This window comes from Tetrao urogallus (genome assembly GCF_951394365.1).
Source record: "Tetrao urogallus genome assembly, chromosome: 4".
NCBI classification, from domain to species: Eukaryota; Metazoa; Chordata; class Aves; order Galliformes; family Phasianidae; genus Tetrao; species Tetrao urogallus.
This window is the reverse complement of record NC_136817.1, coordinates 45,581,181-45,602,298: the sequence shown is the minus strand read 5'-3', so window position 1 is coordinate 45,602,298 and position 21,118 is coordinate 45,581,181. Positions and strand designations below refer to the sequence as shown.

General features: G+C 38.7%; 1 protein-coding gene across 1 annotated transcript; it reads right to left on the bottom strand.

The window, feature by feature from the left end:
• Positions 1-308: 308 nt before the first annotated feature.
• Positions 309-20,860, bottom strand: CHIC2 (cysteine rich hydrophobic domain 2; the record flags this gene model as incomplete). Its single annotated transcript, XM_079534832.1, has 6 exons — positions 309-359; positions 3,094-3,153; positions 3,320-3,376; positions 12,979-13,134; positions 13,279-13,333; positions 20,742-20,860. The coding sequence occupies 6 exons, from the start codon at positions 20,858-20,860 to the stop codon at positions 309-311; spliced, it is 498 nt and encodes a 165-aa protein (XP_079390958.1).
• Positions 20,861-21,118: the final 258 nt, after the last annotated feature.

Sequence of the window (21,118 nt, the reverse complement as noted above, 5' to 3'; positions counted from 1 at the left end):
TATGTACACACGCGCGCACACATAAAAGACTCTCTGAAAATCAAGATACATTAACAAACAGAAGTAGTAAAAGTAATAACTTAAGTAGTAGTTAACATTTGCATGAAATGACTTTGCAGAGTTTGACCAAATGCACTTAGAACATGCTCTTATTAAAACAAATGAATAAACGAAAACAAAACAAAAAAGAATGGAAACACCACAAGAGTCTGTAGAACCAATGCTATGTCACCACCAGGAGAGCACCAAGCAAGGCACCATTGGAAAGACAACATACTTGAATAAGTCTCTTAAAAATAAATCAAATGCTAATCTGGTCGAAAAATCGGTGTCTTTGGTAAAAATTCTATAAGGATGACCTGCACAAAAAGAAAAAAAACAATATTAAATGGCAGTAGCAACCCTATTACTTATCACAACGATAATGCACTTTTTTTTTGTTAGTTTTGTTTTATTTTGAAGTCCATCACGTAATAGTATTTTCAACAGGTGCAGAAATCATATTAAACAATGTTTTGGAGGAAGAAAACCATAACTAGTAAAGAATCAAGAGGAAACAAAAGTTTGTCTGGTAATATTAAACACATCTTAAACTGGAAGAACCAAAAACGTGTGCAACATCCACTTTCAGTTTCATATGCAATTCTCTTGGAAATTGTTTCCACTCAGTATAGGATTCTAAAGGCAAGTCTACACTTCAAAACTCATGCAGAAATTTGTATCAACTACAGAAAAATTTGCATATCAAGCAAACCTGCAAGTGGATAACAGGAAACCTAACTAATGTTTCTGTATGATTATGCTTCAGGTCCCTATTCAAATTTTAACTACACAGATCCAGTATTGTAAAGTCAAGGATGCAATTCAAGTAGTTATCTTGTTTTATATTTAAACAGAAAGCTCCAAGAAAATATTTAAGTGTGCACTTTCATTCTTCATAAGACTACCAAATAGCACGATGGTTGTATTAGTAAAAAATAAACATTCTTGGTAATATAACTAAAGATTTCATTTACTTGTAAGGGGAGCCTGGTCTTCTATAGAGTTAAAAAAAAGAATTTCTAAACATTTTTTTAATCAAAAAGAATAATAGAATTTGGCTGCGTAGGGTATAAATAAATGCTCCAATCTGATTACGTACCAAACACAAGAAAAAGTATCTCTGATATGACTTATGAGGCCAACTCTTTCAAGAAAATTGAATGGTATATGAATAATTTTAGAAACACTCAGAAGTGGTTTGATATCCTGAGAGTAGAATGCAATGCAAGCAGCTCAAATCCCACTGATGGCTGACACGAGACGACCACTGGGTACTGGAGAGCTCCCAGGGCTTCTGATATTCAGGCAAAGTTTAAAAAGAGCAAGAAGAAAAGCTGGAAGTCTGTGTTTATGTCAAGGAAGCATGACACCTTACACAATTTAGCACCTCCAACAGTGGGCGTAGAACGTGAAGTGAACAAGGCTGCGTATTTTGTGTACAGGAACCTAATTTAAAGCACTTGCTTTGAAAAAGATATATATACTTAAAATTAAACAAGAACTACAACATTTTGGGTAGGTTTTATAAGAGACAAGCTAGTTAACCGAAACTAAGGAAATGATATAAGGAGGCTTTTAAAATCTGATTAAACATATCCATAGATTGCACATTCAATGTTTCGTTTCACAAGCTGAAAATAAAATCTTAGACCATCACCCTGTAAAGCTCTACATCTATTCTTACATATTAACGCAAATAGTTCCAATCATTTTAAACTGTATTTAACATAAGAAATGATCATCTTAAAATGCTGCTGAGCCACAGTATTTAAAAACTATCTGTGTATGTGTTGTTTTTTGTTGTTCTTTTTAAATTGAATCTGCAAAACACTGGATGAAACAAAGTTTTTCTTCAGAAAAATGAGTCAGAGAACTACAATTCTTAATTAAAGAGAAACTCAAATTTACTTTGTGAAGCTTGCTTTATGCAAACTTATCTAAAGTTTGTGGAAAAGGTGATACAAAGTCCCTCAGTGAACTGAGTAGTGCTACTCTGCAAAAGAAAAAGGAACTTGAAAATCTTGTTTCAGACTAGAAATCAGATCTAGTATAGAAACAGGGATACAGAAAAAGTTAAAGGGAAAAGGTTAATATAATTTCCTACTATTTAATCAGGCTTTAAATCAATTTTACACGCCTGATAGCTTTGTTGTTTCAAAAAACAGACAGAGTATCATACAACAAAAAATCACAGATAAGTTGGAACTAATACAGTAGATATTTCTCAAAAATTATTCTTTATTTTTTTAAAAAAGTTAACTCCTCCTGTCACCTACTTCCCAGAGGGTTAAATGAAATTCTGCAAATTCAAATAAACCTTACATTTTAGCAGCTTAATTTCACCTTCTCTGGTTCCCATCTGTGCAACTCCAAGAGATTTTCAAAATGGAAGCATAAACAGCATCAAGAACAAGTAAGAATGCTGCCAGCTAAAAAAACTGAAATCCCACACAGGACATGATATATTATACATATAAGTTATCACTGTGCATTTCTTAGAAAGGCTCATGTGGTCTCAGCCAAAGACTGGAATTTTGATTTTGAACGCTAAACTTAAAAATATTTAGTGATGTCAATTTGAGATAAAAATACTTTCAAGACATTTGAGATAAGGGGCAGTTAAAATCCAAAAAGGCTACTAAAGGTTTCTTAAGCTCCAACAGCTTAATTGAAAGGTCTTCCATACTTTTAGACTTGATTAGCATCATATAAAACAGCCATATCTGACTTGCTGCGTAACCAAAGTTGTGATTATTCTTTATACAGCATCTAAAATTTCACACTCCATCAGCACATGTTCGAGCTATTTTATCTTGGCAATTAATTTATTATTTTTTAGAACACAGTGAAGCCTTGTTTTCAAGTCATTCATAACTTTATAAATCAGTCCTGCACATGAAACCATGCATCTGTGAACCGTAGAAAATCCTTGCACTCAGGCGATTAAGCTCCTGACACCTTTACTGATTAATAATCACGAAAAGAATAAGATCAGAAGCAAAATAAATGATCATTTAATAGAGAAACTCACAAAACAGCCCTTTAACTTACATATTCCATCATGTTATTCGTTTCACATTTCCTTTTGCTTAGTCTCCAATGCAAGCACAGCTAGACAAGGAGGAAAGAAAAAGAAGAAAAATGAGCTGTATTTTATTGCAGCACACAGACTGGCCCATTTGTCCACCTTTCATATTTTTCGTTCAACAAAAGCATCTGTTTCCATACTGTGCAATTCAAACTCCAACAGTACGAAGCTGCTCCCTGCGGCACTCACCTTGTGGTATAACCTATTGTTTTCCCATTCTAATAACTTCTCAATCGATCTTCGTGTCTGGAAGACAAATGAGAAAGAATTTTACTCTTGAGTGGTTTTAGAAAAACTTTGTTTTGCAGCTGCTTTTGTGTGAAAAGGAGAGAGGTACAGGACAGTGACTGAGTACAGGGTGGTCTGTAGCACTACCAAAACTTCCCTGATTTTAAAAAGTAACCAGTGGAGAAAATTGCTTTTTATGACAAGCAAATAACTATTGTCAAAATAGTGTAGAAAGATATAACCAGTTTGGAACAAAATCTGTTCACATATATACACCTTCGTAGCAGTTACAGCTTCAAAACCTATTTCAGAAACTTTAACATGACCTAAGCATAAATACAGGAGCATAGCTCAATGGTACCAGTGGTCTAAACTTCACTTCTTAGAAGGTCAGTATTTCAGCAGACAAAAGTTGCAAACAGTATTTTACAATGTCATAGGTTGAGTACAAACACGCAGTAGTCCATTTGAGCAAACAAAAACAGTCATTACATCTATGCTCAGATTTTAGGGAGCAAATTCAAAAAGTCCCAGTAACTCACAGAAACAAACGTTAGAAAACCTGTGATTTGCATACAGAGCAAACCCAGTATTTAGGACTCTAAAGCCAAGTTTGAATGCCTGTCTTTTCCACAGTTGACACTTCAGATAGAGAATTCCAAAATCTGTTTCTTCACAGCTTTTTCAAACCACACACACAAGCATTAAAGGACTTTCTGCACTGTAAAGTTTCACGGCATTTTGAATATAATTATTCTGTTGTATTTACATTTGAGAAATACATTCTGACATTTATGGTCATTTGACTGCCAAAATATATATACTGCTCAGCTCTAAATGGGATTTGCTACTGACTATGAATAAATAGAGGATAATTCATGGTGCCAGGTGTTAAGATGAGACCAACAGAGTTGCAGGTGCAAAAGGACGGAGCAATGACAAGGATCAAATACAACTTAGTGCAGCTGCAGCTTCCTTACAAGGCACAGAGGGGTGAGGGGAAGGGATGAGAAAGCATCTTGCTGCTATTACTACAAAATACAAGTACTGTAAATGAACCTTAACAAATCAAGCAAAATACAGCCCTGGCAAAAAAGTATGTCTGAACAAAATAAAAATTAGACAACAAGTTATTCATTTCCCATCAAATTCTAACATTTTCTGCTTTTAAACCTCCAGTTACTCTCCAGCATAATATTGTGGTGGCTACAGGGAAGCACATCTAAGCATGGGCTGCAGTCACGTGATAAAAATTAGATCACTGCCATCCATAAATACTCATTAAACTGAATTTTTATTATTTTGTATTTCAAAAAGTGTAAGTCAAGGAACTATCCAAAGGTGGAGGTGCCAGGGACTAATTTATCACTTCAGTTTGGAACTGAGCGTTTTGGGGGTTATTGTTATTATTATATTTTTAAAGACAGTGCCCTTTAACAATAATCAGTAGACCTCACTTGTTTCTTTGTAAAGATAGCCTTTTAGAGTCTGCTCTCCTTTTAAATGAAAATAGGGCAGCAGTTATGGTCACACTTTTGTTAATTTAGTTGCCAGTCAGCTCCAAATCAAAAGAAAATAAGGCTGCAGAGTGTAATTAACATTCAGTTCAGTCGTTTTGTCCCTTGTCTAGCCCCCAAGCTTTGTTAAAATTGCCATCTGAATGCTGAAGGCTGTAGGGAAATCGATTTGATTCTAATCGCACCATGAAAAGAACATGATCTAACTGCTTTCAGCCCTCCGTAAATCTGTACTAGGTCTTTAGCACAATGCAACTTCCAATTTAAAAAGCACTGAATGTCTCGTCAATGACTTTGTGAAGAAAAAAGAACAAGGAGCAGACATAAAAATTCCAATAGTTGTTTAAGCATTAAAGTTCATTTGCATCACAGCAAACCTGAAAAGGGCTGACCTCTCAAACCGCCTCTCAGGTCTATGAAGTTGTAGCCTTGACAAGCTCACATTGACAGAGCTCATTGACTCTGAAAGGCTACTCTATCAATGGTGAAAAATGGCAATAGGTTCTACTCTGAGCAGGCATCTGCCTGCCCACCCGCTGCTAAACCAATGGCAAAACCGATTCAAAACCTGAATCTACCTTGTAATCTTCCTTGCCGGGACCTCTTAATAATAGATTAAGATCACTATACAATTTAATTTCATTGTTTGCCCAAAAGAGTGTGAAAAACATCTAAGCTTTTCAAATTCCAATAAAATTACAAATATATTACAATGCATACACATAAATAAGAAACTGATAGGTAGTTATGTAGTATTAATTGGTTGTCTTCAAAAGGAACCCAGTTTAAAGTCATTTGAGCAGCATTAGATAAAAACACATGCAGCCTTGCGACCGTGATCATTTGAGTTCCCAAGGATGCACATCTAAACCCTCCTGTAGTATAACTTGGGATATTCACAGCTCCCAAATCACATCACATTATATATACTAAAACGTTAATGAAAATTAGACTGTAAATTATTTCTGCAAATCTGAGCTTGGAATAAAAAGAAATGAATTAAGCAGCATCAGACAATTCACTATAGTAAGTTTTCTTCCTACTTGACAGGTGAAAAAAAGCACTTGCACGTGCAGCTTAATTAATCACTGCTCTTGACATCTCAATGATTTACAGTGAGGAGCAGGTGAGGATATACAAAACCAGAAAGAAGCACTTGATTTGAGTGTAGCATTTCCAGCACACCAGGATGACAAGCTTATATATTCTGTCAATGGTATACAGAAAAACCTATACAGCAAATTATTTGTTAGCCACAACAAAAGCACAAATTAAGTGGAAGAGAGACTTGCTAGCATTAGAAAGATCTAACACTATCCAACTTCTACATTTTTTTTTCTAAGAAAACACATTAATATTTGAGCAAAGCTGAAACTGCAATTTAAATATGGTTTTTAGTACACCAATGATATGAAAGTGTACTTTGTAACACGCTCTGTAAAAATCGCACGTAGTGTTTAACGTTGGCTATACATTTTTGTGGCATAGATCCCTTCAGTCTAGATGCAACCTTTAACGAAAGGATTTTTATTAAATGACTCTTAACGATGTTTAAAGATGCTAATGTAAGACTGTATTCTTTGGATATTCAGACTACCAAAAAAGCCCAAATCAAAATGCAATTTACCAATTCGTGTTACTCTCAATTAGATACAGTTTTGCCCTGAACATGAAAAATATCAGAAAGACTACGAACTCATCACACAGAAAAAAGGCAGTCATTATTACAAATAGAGTGCCACTTGTACTATCAACCACAAGAGCTTTCTCCTATGCCTTCACAGTGTCTAGGGACGTTAGGTTGCAGTTCCAGATGCAGTTATGATCCAGACTGCAAGGCTGTACAGACATAAGACTCCCTGCAGTGCGTGACCTGGAATATAGACACTGCATCACGCAGTACTAGCAAATGAGTCAAAGCTCCTCCACCTCATGCTGTAACCCAACGAATGACTAACATAATGTTAAACAAGAGGTCTTATGTGATACCCAAAGTTGTGCTCATTTGAGTAACTCCCTATGCTTTAAGTGAAGAAACAATACAGATGATGACAACACTATTCATTATTACCAGTTTTATTCATAGGTGTCTGGAAACAGCAGAAGAATCTCCCCTTACGTGCATTTGATCTGAATCTGAAAACTTCCAACATTTATGCAAATGTAGTGTTATGTTAGTCCCATAAACTGCACATGGAGATTTTCAAATACAAAATCTTACCACAATCAAGTATTAATAATCTCAAATATTGCTTTGAAAAAATAAACATACTTCATGCTCAAATTTCACAATACAAGGAGACCAATTCAAGAAATTTTTTGTAATGGTCATACTGCCCAAATTTCATATACATCTCAAGGAAAATAAGCTGAGAATCCTATCAGAACTCTGACCTTCACCATCTCCTTTCATTCAAAGGAGCAAAAAAAAAAAAAAAAAAAAAAAAAAGATAGAAGTAGGAATGAATCCCTGTTAATTTTCCAGACAAAGATATACTGGTCTACAAAACTCATACCCAAGTAATTTAGTTATCACCCCTGATAGTGAGGTTAACCAAGTCACACAGTTGTATGCTCACTTTCAACAAGCCAGAATATCCCTAAACCACCTCTCTCATACACAAATGCTTTCAGAGATTTAATTCTTTCAGAGTTTGGAAAAAAAAAAAAAAAAAAACACACACTAAAAGTGTGGGTATATAGTTGACACTCAGGCAATATCAAGTATCTATTAACCATATTTGAGTGAGAAATGTAAAAACATACTGTAGACAGAGCTTAGATGGAGGAGGTCTTGATATGCTGTCACACAGCATGTTGCTTCTAGTATTAAAATCCCTTCTGTAGAGTTCGTAATATGTGGACTGTGAAAGAAGTCTAAACAGCTTTAAATTCTATATTAGTGGCATGAAAATACCAATATTGTAATCAAAACATACATAACTGAACTACAAGCATCTTGATAGAGGTTTGAAAAGCTGTCTGTTAGATCACATTAGTGCATTTTGCACAACCTTTCCTGTTGGCAGCTAGGATGCTTCTTACAAGCTTAGGAGTGTGTACTCATGTCAGAAGCCACTGCACTAAGAAAGTGAGTGAAACCCATATACACATATCGAATAACATCTGGAAACAAATGTAGCATTTCTGGTGGAAACTTCCTGCTATGGAGAAGTCTTGTAGTGAAAAATTTTGACCTTGGCAAAACTAGCAGTATTCCTTTGAGAAGGCCTAACTGTGAAGTGCATAAACATTTCCTGGACAGACATATATTGACTCAATCCCTGAAGCATCAAGATGATAACTAATATTGTTACTCCAAACTCAAATTGGTAACGACTTAATTCTTGCATTCCAAGATGAAATTCCATCTCTGAATCTGTCATTAAACCCACAAATCTCCTTCCCTCCAAATAGATTTAATTCTGGGCACGATAAAGGCATTCACCTCCTGCTGAAGGACACCCTCACAGAAAGGGCCATACGGAACATGGAAGGTAGAACTGACCACAGCAGGGATGAGAACAGAACAGAATCTACCAAATAACTAATCTGGTGTTGTCCACTGTGAGAAGTTATAAACTGAGTGCAGATTATTAAAATTCTACCTCCATCTCCTCTTTCAAGATTACAAAGATGTCAGTTTGGATCTTGATCATTTATTTCCAAAGTATCTAGTAACATGCCACAGAATATAGTTCAGGGCCAGAGTAGGTGGAGAAACTCAATGATCTCAGGTTACAACTGTATTAGGATATGAAGCTGTGCCCAGAAACTTTCCCATTCAGTTGAAGCCAGCTGGCAGGGAAGAGCTGACATCTCCATCAGTAAGTTTTCGTAACTTCCAAACCACCCATAGTGTCTGAAGCACCCTGATAATGCCTAGAAATTGTTACACAACAAATTGTTACACAACACAGGACCAACACCTGCCACAGACCTTCCTACGAGTACAAGTTATAAAGCTCCAATTCCTAGGAACACTCCCAGGCTTCATTTATTAATAGGAAGCCTTTGATTCTTGCTGTTATGATTATCTAAGGGCAGGGTCAAAGAATGGAAGAGAAACTACCTGAGAGGCAGCACAAAGCAACAAAACAACTTCAGAAGTCCCTGCAAAATCCAGCATGCACACTGAAGATCCTTCTAAAAGGAACAAGTCTCTAGCATCCTGCCTCTCTAGGACTGAACCAGAAGATCACAGAATCCTAAGTGTGCTGATCCTGTAGATAATGAATTAGCTGGGAAAAAATAAACACTGCTACATTAAAATTCAGATTTTTCCATCATTATAATCATTGTTCCAAATTCAAAAAAATAAGTTAATAGGGAACAAAATGAACAGTAACTTGACACTTTCCACGTGCATTCGGTACAATAGAAGACTTATGATCTCCTGCAGTCTTCTCTTTGTAGGAGAGCTGTCTCATCCTTCAGAATCAATACCAAAAAGGAGATGATTTGAAAAAACTGTATATTAGGCGCATACAAATTCTTTTTCTAAAAAGTTTCACTAAACTGGCTAGACCCAATACAAATTTTGCATGTTTTGTGGTTAGAATAAACAAAGAGGTTACAACTTTCCAGAATCTTCCAAATTAAATTACAATGTGAGCTTATAAGAAGAGAGATTGTAAATATAAAAAAAAAAAAAAAAAAGCAGCACCTTTTGTTTTATATGATTGTCCCTTGAAACTGTTTGGAAAAGTATTACCACATCAGAGCATCTCTAGTGTCAAGTTCCTGGCAGGTATGCAGAGAAGAAAATTTTTTTTTCTTCAATTGTGTAAATAAATGAATTGTATTAAAAACAGCAATAAACAGAACTAATGTGGTTTATCACTATCACCCATAAATTTAATCCTGCATCTCTACTGCATGTTTAATTTAATCAGCAGTTTGGAAGTTGTAATTAGCTTATGTTTATACAGCACTCTGAAGATGTAAATTGCTATGCAAGTGGCAATTAATAACAGGGTTTAAGCAGCATTCATCAGCTTTGTTTGAACTCAAAAACAAACAAGCAGCTCATAAAAGTATTAGTACAGATTGCTCTTAAATATCTCATTCTATTCATTTTAAGAGACTGCCTATGAACCTCTGAAACATGTAATTTACATGCAGAACACTATTAAGAAATCTAGAAGTATGGCAATTTTATCATAGCTTTCACTATTACAGTTTCTCTTGAAACCATTTACCCCATTTACACATCGAGAACAACAGCACTTAGTACTGAAATGACTGTCAATTAATTTGAAAAAGTGGCTTCAAATGGGCACCGCAGCCTGTACACATTTTTGAATTATAACTCATTATGTCAATCCTTTTATTTAAAGAAAAAAACTCAGACTTACTGTCCATCTGTACAACCTGGAACTTGTCCCAGGAAGGATGGTACAATCTGTGTATAACTGCTGAAGATCACTGACAATCTAGATCTGCAAATAAGGAACTGTACTTCCTGCAATTTTCTTGCAGCTTTTATTCATCTAAATCCAATCAAGACCACATTAAAGGAAAGAGGCAATAAGATATTTAATCAAATTAAACATTTATTCTACTGGTGAAGAGTTCCAGGCTCTTTCTCTAATACCTCACTGCAAAAGAAAGGCTTGCAAATGCCTGTGATTTAAAAAACTCCTGGTTTGAAGGACTTGCTGATCTAAGAAGACAAATCCATAACTTAATTTTTACACAAATGCACAAAAATAACCATATATTCCCATTATACAAATAGTCATTCAAAGTGTGTAGCTTCAAAATAATTTACTTTTGTGATAGCATTCAAGCATTAGAATTCAAAAAGCTATTGCAAGCAGTAAGGAGAAAATAAAAAAAGAGAATTACTGTGACTAATTCAAAATTCTGATGAAAGTGCCGTTTTCATTTCATCAAGTCTTTCTCAGCCAGATCCAGGATTAAGAGTTTCAATTTGGGAAAGCACTCCTGTATTAGTCAGTTAATTAATTCTCCTCTATATTATAGTCATCAACTCACCCAACTGAGTTCCCAGCTCTTCACCTGACAGACAATAACCCTTTAAACAGACATCTATATGTTGCGTTGCTGATACAGACAAATGATGTTGTCACAACATCTGACTTAAAGGATTTTCATTCCACAGCAATAATCAAACAGCCTGAATGCATGTATTCAGTGCTATCACAAAGGCTGTAGGTATCATGTCTAGTGCCACTATGCAACTCACAGTGGCACAACAGTGTTCAGGCAGCTGAGACCTGCCTTTAATTTCATCAGGTTCTAAACTTGTAAGTCCAGTATGAATCACCCATCTTCAGCGCAGGAAAAGCTATGGAATTCCTTAAGTAATACCTTCTGAACAGTGTATCCATGCCTTTTTTCCAGATTTATCCTTCTGAAAGAGAGCTTACCAGAACTCCCATCCCAAGCTAACAACAACTGAAGCACTCCTCTGTTGCTTCACTGGGTTCCTACACAGAACCTCTTTCCTCATACTGCAACTCTGTTTCCTGGCCCCAGATACTATAAGCCCTTACCTTTTTTTCTGACTGTTAAACACTGCATTAAGAAGTTGATTACTAGCGACTTTCAGTACTGGATTCCAAGACATCAGCCTCCTCCTCCCAAAAGCAACATTACTTTCTACCACCAGATTACATTTTTAACAAACAGAGCTAGACTTCAAATAGAAAACAGTTATCTCTGCAAGCTGGCTAGGTCACCAATCTACCTGTTGAAGTAATCAGCTGATTTCCTGCAGCAGACTTTCAGGATGTAGATATACGGTCATCCTACAGGAAACTCACTAGTTCATAGCAACTTAAAGGTACAAAACCAAGGGCTTGAAATAATTCAAACTGAAACTGTATTTCTCCATGGACTCCAATATTACCAGCAGGTTATTTTGCATACAGTTAAAACTAGTTTAAAGTAATCCCTCCAAGAAAATACTCATTAAGATTTACACAAAAAAATTAGACAAAAGAAATATGCACTGGTTTTATTATGCTCTATTCTTCTTGTTTGCTTTCAGTACCTGGGGGTTTCAGGAGTTCAGACATAGCTTTTACAGCATATAATGGTACTACCAATACTAAAACCACAAAGCAGCTTGCACAGCTTCTGGTTTTAGCAGCACCACATGCTTGAGCAGGTGTACACTTGTGCAGGAGCCTCCATCTGAAAATGCTTGATCAATATTGAAAAGATGAGCAAATAAAATTATAATATAAATATAAATTATAACATAAATAAATATAATCACATTGCAGAAGCATATAATCACTGTCAACCTCAGAGCACTGATTTACGGACTGCAAAATGAGGTCTGCTGTCAAGAAAAGCACGACGGTATTACACAAGATGGAATACACACAAGCGTCATCATGAACTTGAAAGCATTACAGCACCAATATAAGGAGAGGATGGTGATGCACAGAGACTTCTTGCAAAGAAGTGAAATCAGATGAGCCAAAGTTTTTACACACGTGAAAACAGAAGAGATGGGGAGGGTTGCAAAATTACTTGCAGTGGAATAAGGGGGGGGGGGGCGGGGGGAAATCAGACACATGCAAGAAGCTTCTGTTGTGAACAATACACTAAGAGACACATACAAAACACTAATTTCTAGCTGTTGATGCAAGAAGAAATATCTTATTCATCTACAGCTTGGAAGGAAGATAAAACAATCTTTAAAAAAATTATTTGTAAATGCAAGCATATGGCTGCTTAGGTCACAGTATAATTAGAAACTCCTCACATACTCTTCACAACAAACAATGTCCAATTCTGATGATCCCAAACAGAGTATCACAGAGAAGCTATTAAAAGTGCTCAGAGTTATCTCTGTAACAGTAAGTGCTGCACAGTACACAGCTCTAGCAGAGACACTGCTAAACTGAGTCAGAGTTGTAAGCTCAGCATTCTCACTACCGTCTACTTTAAGTTGTATGACAGACAACAGGGATTAAAATGTATGAAATCAAACTCATCTTCGTAAGCAGAAGTATGCTTTATTAAAGTTGACATGGAAAAAAAGAGGATATGAGAAATAAGAGAAAAAAAAAGAACACAGCCAATACAATTCTGACTACCGAAAATAAGAACAGTTCAACTTACTCTTTTACTGAGGCAGATAACTGGCCACATACTACAACCTAAAGTGCAGCAGCAGCAAAGGCATCCACAAAGTAGCCATCGTACATTAACTGGAAGGTTCTTCTTAAGACAACTGTTAACTCTACTGATGCTGGCTTTAAATTCTTCGGGTGCAACCTACAAGAAAAAGCAAAATACTTATTATCACAGCAGTGTGATTTATTACTCTTTGAGTGGACCACAACTTAAGCTTTTGCTTTTTTAATAGCAAAAGTCTTAAATCAAATTCTAATTTATTTTTTTTAATTCACAGATACTCACCTTCCCAGTTAAAGATGAAGGAAATTCTGCTTCAAATTTGTTGCTTAGTCCAAACCTGAAAAAACAAAATGATACTCATACCAGAATCATAAATAACCCCAACTTACGACACCCAAGCTACGAGCACCCGATATGAACCTAAAGAACAGCATCGATTTATGGAAAAAATTGTTTCCTAAAGGTAATTACTAAATGCTGTCCTAACAGGCAGAAACACACAATCATAAACAGTCTGGAATTCACTTTGCCTCCAGCCTCTTTTAAAGATCTGTAGATGCTGTTGACTCTTCCTTAAACTCAGCAAAATCTTCATAAGCAACAGTATAAATATGAAAAATTAGAGGTATTTCAGAGGAGAGAAAGGTAAGGTCATAGTGCAAATCTTCCCACTACACCCAGTACAGATGCATCTTGAAGAAAAGCTCATTCAGCAGGATCTAAATGGAGTAACACCAAACTGCTCTAAGCATAAAAATGGGTTCAATAACACCTTGCTTATTCAGAAAAAAAAAAAAAATTACTAGTTTACTAGATGGTATTTGCTGTTCTCAAACGTACTAAACACAGTTTAAGCGCTAACTTGAAACAAACAAACATCCATATCAATTGAGAATGGAAAGCTATGAAAAAACTGATATGGACTAGAATTTCGGGCTGACCTGGGTCATGGAAGATCTCAAGATTATGAGTTTCACCTTGACTTAAAAAAAATAAAGACAGAAAAGCCTGTTTGTTTTCTATCTTACAGCTGGCTGACAGGGTTCGTGAATGAAAACATATCAAATAAAACTTGAATGCTTTCTGGCATCCAGTCTAGGTTGCAGCTAAGGGACTCTACAGCCTGAAAAAGGTGATAACAAAACTGTATGACAAGCTACTAATTTGGAAAACAACACTCAGGTCAAAATTTTATTTGCAATTAACAAGTTCCTGAATACAAACCAATGCAGATGTATCACCAAAACTACAAACCAAATCAGACATTAAGCTACTCAAGACTTCAATGTTGACAGCAAGACCAGTTACTCAGTTGTGCTCCAGCTAACTTGAGCCCTGACAGTTGACTATTTTAAATAAATTTTTTGAGAATACATTCACTGAGCAGCTGGGTATTCCTCAGGCAATATTTTCTTACTAAGCACAGTGCTCTGCTTGCCAATGGACAAATGTGTCCAAGTACGTAAGCGGACAATGGGCAGTTAAGTGCTGCACCAATGGAAACGCACTGCAGACACACCTCACAAAACCAAGTGAACAAAAAATGGCACGTGGACTTACGTAAGAGGTTCTGAATCTTGGGAAAGCCAATGTAAACTATGCTTACATGATGCTCGACTTAGTTCGGTAGCTACATCTCTCAAGGCATGATTCTCTTAAAACATGAGCTCAACAGCAGCAGCCGCCATGAAAAGTAGCAAGGAAAGACTAGGAACCATTAGCTAGACAATTAAGACCACAACATAGGGCATCATTTTGACTCTCTATAAAACCCTTGTATGCCCACATGCTCAGTACAGGTTGTTCTTCTGGCATCCACATCTCATGGAGAACTTGGAGTTGAGAGAAAGCAGAGAGAAGGAAGACTGATATAACTAAGGGAGTAGAAACAGGTGCCTTACAAGACCATGAGGCTGACATTAACTTGGAAAACAGAAGGCTGGGGGGAGGTTATGGGACCAAAGTACAAAGATTCAGGAAGAGAGTGGTTAAGGTCAACGATCAACTCTTAATCATCAAATCCCACAACAGAGGGCTGAAGCCTGCACGAGACTGGTTTTAAACAGATAAGACAAGAGCTTCTTTAAACTGCAAGTAGTAAACTTCTGGGTTTATTCCGATTTGAGATTATAGAGGCAGACTGTGCCAACAGATTTTAATACAGATTAGACAAGTTCCCAGTCAAACAAGCACTAAAGGAAAAAGATGTTAAAGTATACATTACCCCTACACAGCTGTGGATGCCAGAGACTACAGGGCAAACAGATGCCAGGAACAAGTAGGGTTGCACGCAGCCTCTAAGCAGCAATGTCCATTGCCACAGTTTGCAAAAGCATGCCAGGATAGATAGCTTATCAATTTGATGCCATAGGTAACCCCTACATACGTTCTTCAGAAGTTAAAAAAGTCACAGTCCTGCCACTTGACAGAACACAGTACCTGACTTACACCTAAGTCACTTAACACAGCAGAATATTTTAAGTAGAATGGCAGCTCTGCAATTCCTACAAATCCCTCAAAACTGAGGAATTAAATTGAAACTTAACTAGAGAAACGTAAGGCAAGTTTACCACTTCAACACAGAACACACACACACAAACTCTTACTACAACTCCACAACAGAAAGTTCTGTGGAATACTCTATGTCAGGAAGACCTTCTACATTTCCCCAAAATCTTGAGTGAAATCAAGCACCCAGGCAAAGATTATGTCAGAAGCACCACACCCTATCAGTTAAGCTACTTATAATTGCCAGTAGGCTGAAGATGAAACCAATTGCTGAAAAAAATCTCACGTATCCACACATATTTCATGTGCAGCCACACCTGGTAACACCATTCTAACACATAATAAGTCCATCCACTCAATAGAGACATGTTCTCTCTAAAACAACTCATCTTCAAAGAATGAATCACAAAGCAATCTTCATGTACCTGATACTTCAACACCCAGAAAAGATCAAATATGAACTCAAACAATAGAGAAGTGGCCAGCTGTAAGGATAATTCCATTCAAAGCAACTCTTATTCCCAAGAGGAAGTGAGGCTGAGCCTTGCACCAAGAGATGCCAAGGAAAGTCTTTACCCCAAGGCACAAGCAGGTAAAGCAAAAGCCCAAGTCCCCCTGTTCTCAGTGAAATCACAAAACAACATAATTGCAGTTTCATGCTGAAGTTTGGTTGGGAAATCAGCAGAACAGAAACAAGGCTTTTTTGTAAATGTACGATCCAGAAGTATTTAAATACTGACAGCTTCAAACATTACAGCGTTGTGCCTGACAAAGACAATCTAACTCAAAAGCTCCAGAGTTATCTTTAGTCTTTTAGAATAAAACATCAGTATTTAAAGTAGACAAAATATTTTTCCCCACTCTCCCTCTTGGAAACAGTCACATTGCCTCAGTATGACTGTAAATTACTTCAAGTGCAGCTTTCTAGCACGGAAACTTCTGACCAGTACAGATGCACTTTGATAAAGCTACAAGCAAATGAGACTAAGGTTCAGTATTCAAGATTTGTGGCAATGTTTAATACATGTTGGGATAGCTAAACTGAAACATCAAAGCTAGCCAGCTACCAATAGCACTCTGAGCTTTCTATTTTACAGTTGCCACATGTAGGTGGTAAAAACGATGACTCCATACTTCAAATGCTTTGGGAAGTAAATGATATGATCCCAGTGTTATCGCTGTTGACTGCATGCTATAATTTGGAAATTAAAAGATTGGGAACTACACATAACACTGCTACATTTTCACTGTAATGACACAGGAAAAAGCTGCAAAAAATGTCTTAAAATCACTTGAAATAAAATTCCAGAGCTGCATTTCCTCAGACAGCTGTCCTCATGTAGCACTAAGTGTATTTTGTACAATGCCCCATTCTCAGTAAAGCATACATTCCTCTGCTTGCTCTATGCCCTTTCTTATTTCATACCACGACCTCCATGTTTTCAACACATCCACGCTCACCTTGTGCATGAGCACTTCCTTTAACCTTCCTGGAACCTGAAAAAGTGTTTCTTGAACATGTTTCTGCTTGAAAGGCATAGCTGAGTTCCTCCCTTGTTTACACTGGGGAGAAAGAAATGGTGAGAGGTGCAATCTTCAAAGGAAAAAAATTACAGTATAGAGCTCAGCCAACATACAACTTTTTCGCAGGCTGCAGCTCTGATCTTCCTAACACGTAAAACCGATAGGCATTATCTTCCTCCTCTTTGTCATCTCTTATTGAGACACTAAACCATTTTTTCCATTCTTCTCATCTATCACAGAATCATAGTTGGAAGGGACCTTTAAAGGTCATGCAGTCCAACTCCCCTGCAATGAACAAGGACACCTACACAGCTATATCACATTGCTCAGAGCTCCATCTAGCCTGACCTTGAATGTCTCCAAGGATGGGGCATCCACATCTCTGGGCAACCTGTTCCACTACTTCACTACCCTTATTGTAGAAAACTTCTTCCTTATATCCAATCTATATCTCCCCCCTTTTAGTTTGAAACCATTTCACCTTGTCCTATCACAACAGACCCTGCTAGAAAGTCTGTCCCCTTCTTTCTCATAGATCCCCTTTAGATAATGAAAGGCCACTATCAGGTCACTCCAAAGCCTTCTCTTTTCCAGGCTGAACAGCTCCAACTCTCTCAGCCTGTCCTCACAGGGGAGCTGTTCCATCCTTCAGATCAATTTTGTGGCCCTTCCCTGGACACACTCCAGGTCCATGTCTCTCCTGTACTGAGGACTCCACATCTGGACACCACACTTCAAGAGAAGTCTCACGAGCACAGAGCAGAGGGGCAGGATCACCACTTTCTACCTGCTGGCCACACTCCTGATGCAGCTCAGGACAAGGTTGGCTTTCTGGGCTGTGAGGGCACATTGCTGGCACACGTCCACTTGCTATCCACCAGTTCCAGCAAGTCCTTTCTGGGCTTCCACACGTTCACAGCTCTTACAAAATACATACAGATTCCACACATCTTCACGCTCTCCCATGCATGATTCTTCCATTACCCTCTTTTTCACTCCCATGAAAATTTATTTTTGAAGGTTTTGCCCTGCCACGATGCCCCAAACAGTTATCTTGCATCAACACAAGAAGCGTTAAGATGCACAGCACAGAAAGGCATTCAGAAGCACATCACAACAGCTCTCTATCAGTCTGGTGCTGCAGAAGACAACTAAACCCAACCTAACTAGCTAAAACAGCCTGGGATAAGACATGTATGTCTCAGCTGACCAAGGAATGGGGAAGCCCAGAAAAAGTCACTGAAAATACAGTAAGATAACATCTATCACAAATATTCTCTTAGCGATTTCAGACTCATCCTGAACCTCTCCTTCCACCTCAACAAGATTTTAGGAAAAAAAAAAAAAAGTATGAAATACCCTGGATTTTTCAATTCAGTTAACTAATGTAAATAATATTCTGTATTCTCTCAGCTCTCAGGGTTCTTGTCACTAGAGATCTCTTCAAGAAAAAAAAAAAAAAAAAAGCCACCTCAAATACTACTACTGAGTACCAAAATACCTAAATTTTGCTGGTGTGAAAATGACTTACCTGAATATTTAAAAAACAATGCTTTTACAAAATATATATAGGATTGCGTGCAGCATGCTCTAAACAGTGAATTTAAAGAGGATTACTCTTAGCATCAAACAAAAGTCCCAAAATTGAAGGCAAGGCCTTCGTACATTTTATCTGGATAATATTTACCTGAATTCTTTTGACTCTCTTTTAACTACTTAGCTTAGAAAGGATTCTCACACATTTCCACTATCTGTTGGATGAAATTGAGTAGTAGTAAATGCCTTTCTGACATTAATCTGTAGTCATGAAAATGACATATTTCAAACAAAACATTATGACTCCTATAGAAGATCAGAGGATATAACAGAAGACAACAAAAAAGAGAGCATCTATTTAAATACACACACAGCAAAATCAGTCAGCACCTCTTTAAACAACAGAGTCAGAGACAGATCAATCCAGTATTCACTTTATTTAACCACTGATTTTTTTTTTCTTTTTTTTTTTTGGCCAGACCTTCAAAGCACATATATGCTTTTATACCACGCAAAACAAACTAATTAGACACATACACTTTGACCTATTTCTTAAATTCAAGAAGCGAGTGTCCTGACAGTGATCTAAGTACTAGTAATAAGCTTCTCATCCACTAGGAAAAATGTCATAGGCTGCAGAAAGGTGAAAGGGGCTAACAGTATTCAGGGAACTGTTTGTGCACCCAGTGCAATAAAAAAAGTACATTAAGATCTAATTGCATGATTTTGGAGGTCCATGCTCACATATCATTACTCATCCAGAAGCTACAGAACTAATATTTTGAGGAAGGTGTTACAGCTATGAGCTAGTGATCATTAATAAACAATTAATGAGGCAGCTATCCTTCAGCCACAAAGTCCATACCAGTCACAGACACGGTATGCAAGCTTCCTCAGGGTTTTATTAACGGATCTCACACAACCTGTCGTCATGTACTGGAGAAGAAACCAGTGCTTGCCTCAATTTCAGTTCTTGATACATTTCCATCCGTCAATAAGACAAACATCCACATTCTTGATCTGCTCACCAGAAAAAGATCAAGGCTACCAGCTTATTTTCACAGATGGCAAACAGCCACTGGATGAACAAAAACATCTCGATCACAACGGAGTGAAATACAAAGTCATACACTGAATATTTTAGATACGTTTCCCTTCAGTGGGCTTCACAGCCTCCTGCCCACTCCACACCCTCCCAAGCTTCTAAACTTCTCTGTCTATCACATCTTGTTTCCTGTTTATAGCCAGCTGGCAATCTCCACCATCTCGTTGTCAGCATTTCATAATATCAATCAATTATAGCAGTGATGAATCAAAGCACCACCAAACTATTCCAAAGTTAAACCCAGATTTGTGGACAGGGCGGTATATGGAAATCAGCAGAGGTCAGGGGAGTCAGAGAAGTAGAACACAATACCTTCAACTTTGATGCTTCTGCTGCAAGGCTAGTCCTGATGAACAGTTAAAATATACTTCTTTAATGCATATATATACACACACAAACATAACTATTTATATAAAGTTTGCTGTGCAGTGCTTTGTCTCTAGGTTGTTATTTCAGTACCTGAAGCTGGAGACAACCTTATGCTTCAGCAGGGTGAGCCCGATGGAACCAACTGGACGAAAGTCACCCTCACCTGTTTAATTATTGAGAAGCCCCACGCCAACTCACAGCGTTAGCGCCAGGGATATTTGCAAACCAAAACTCGCAGCACCTCCCGTGTCAGACAAAGTGAAACCACGTGCACCCACCGCAACCCAACCCTACCGCAGAGATACCCGTGTGTCCCGGGGCTTCTTCCGCCCCCCCGAGAGCCCTCGGGGCGGCCCCACGTGGCCGCGGACGGGCAGCGGGCACGCAGACAGCCCTGCGGCGCGTTTCCGAGCCCACACACAACCCCACGCACCTGACTTCCTGACACCTCACCGCTCCGGACCCGCGCTTTGCATTCCTCTCTTACTCACAGCCCCGCATCCTCCTCACCTCCCCGCAGCTCCCCGCTTACCCGCGAGTCCCGGGCGACCCCAACTGGCCCCAAGCCGGCACCGGGACAGCGGCTCCGGCCGCTGTCCGCAGCCCGGCCCGCCGCCCGTCCCCCGCCTGCCCCCGGCCCGCCCCGGCCTCCCCTCGCCTCCCGCCCAGGCACCCGGCGCGCAGGCCCCGGCCCGGCCCTTACACGGTGACATGGCCGGAGCCGCGCACCACCACCGGGTCGGGAGAATACTTGAGGAGCTGCTCCTCCAGCGCTCGTTCCTCGTCCTCCTCCTCTTCGTAGATCTCATCGAAGTCCGCCATGGCCGGGCCCGGGAGAGGGAGGTCGAAACGAGGAGCCGAGGCGGCGGGCCCGGCTGGGGGGGGGGATGGAGGGGCGGCAGGAGGCCCGGGTCCCGGGGCCGGAGCGGGCGGCAGCAGGGCCGCGGAGAAACGGCGGCTGCAAGACGGCGGCTACGGGCGAGGAAGCGCCCGTCACCCTCCGCGGGGGGAGGGGGCGAGGGGCGGGGCAGGAACAACAACAACAACATCCGGCCGGAGGGACGCCCCGCCCCGCGCCGC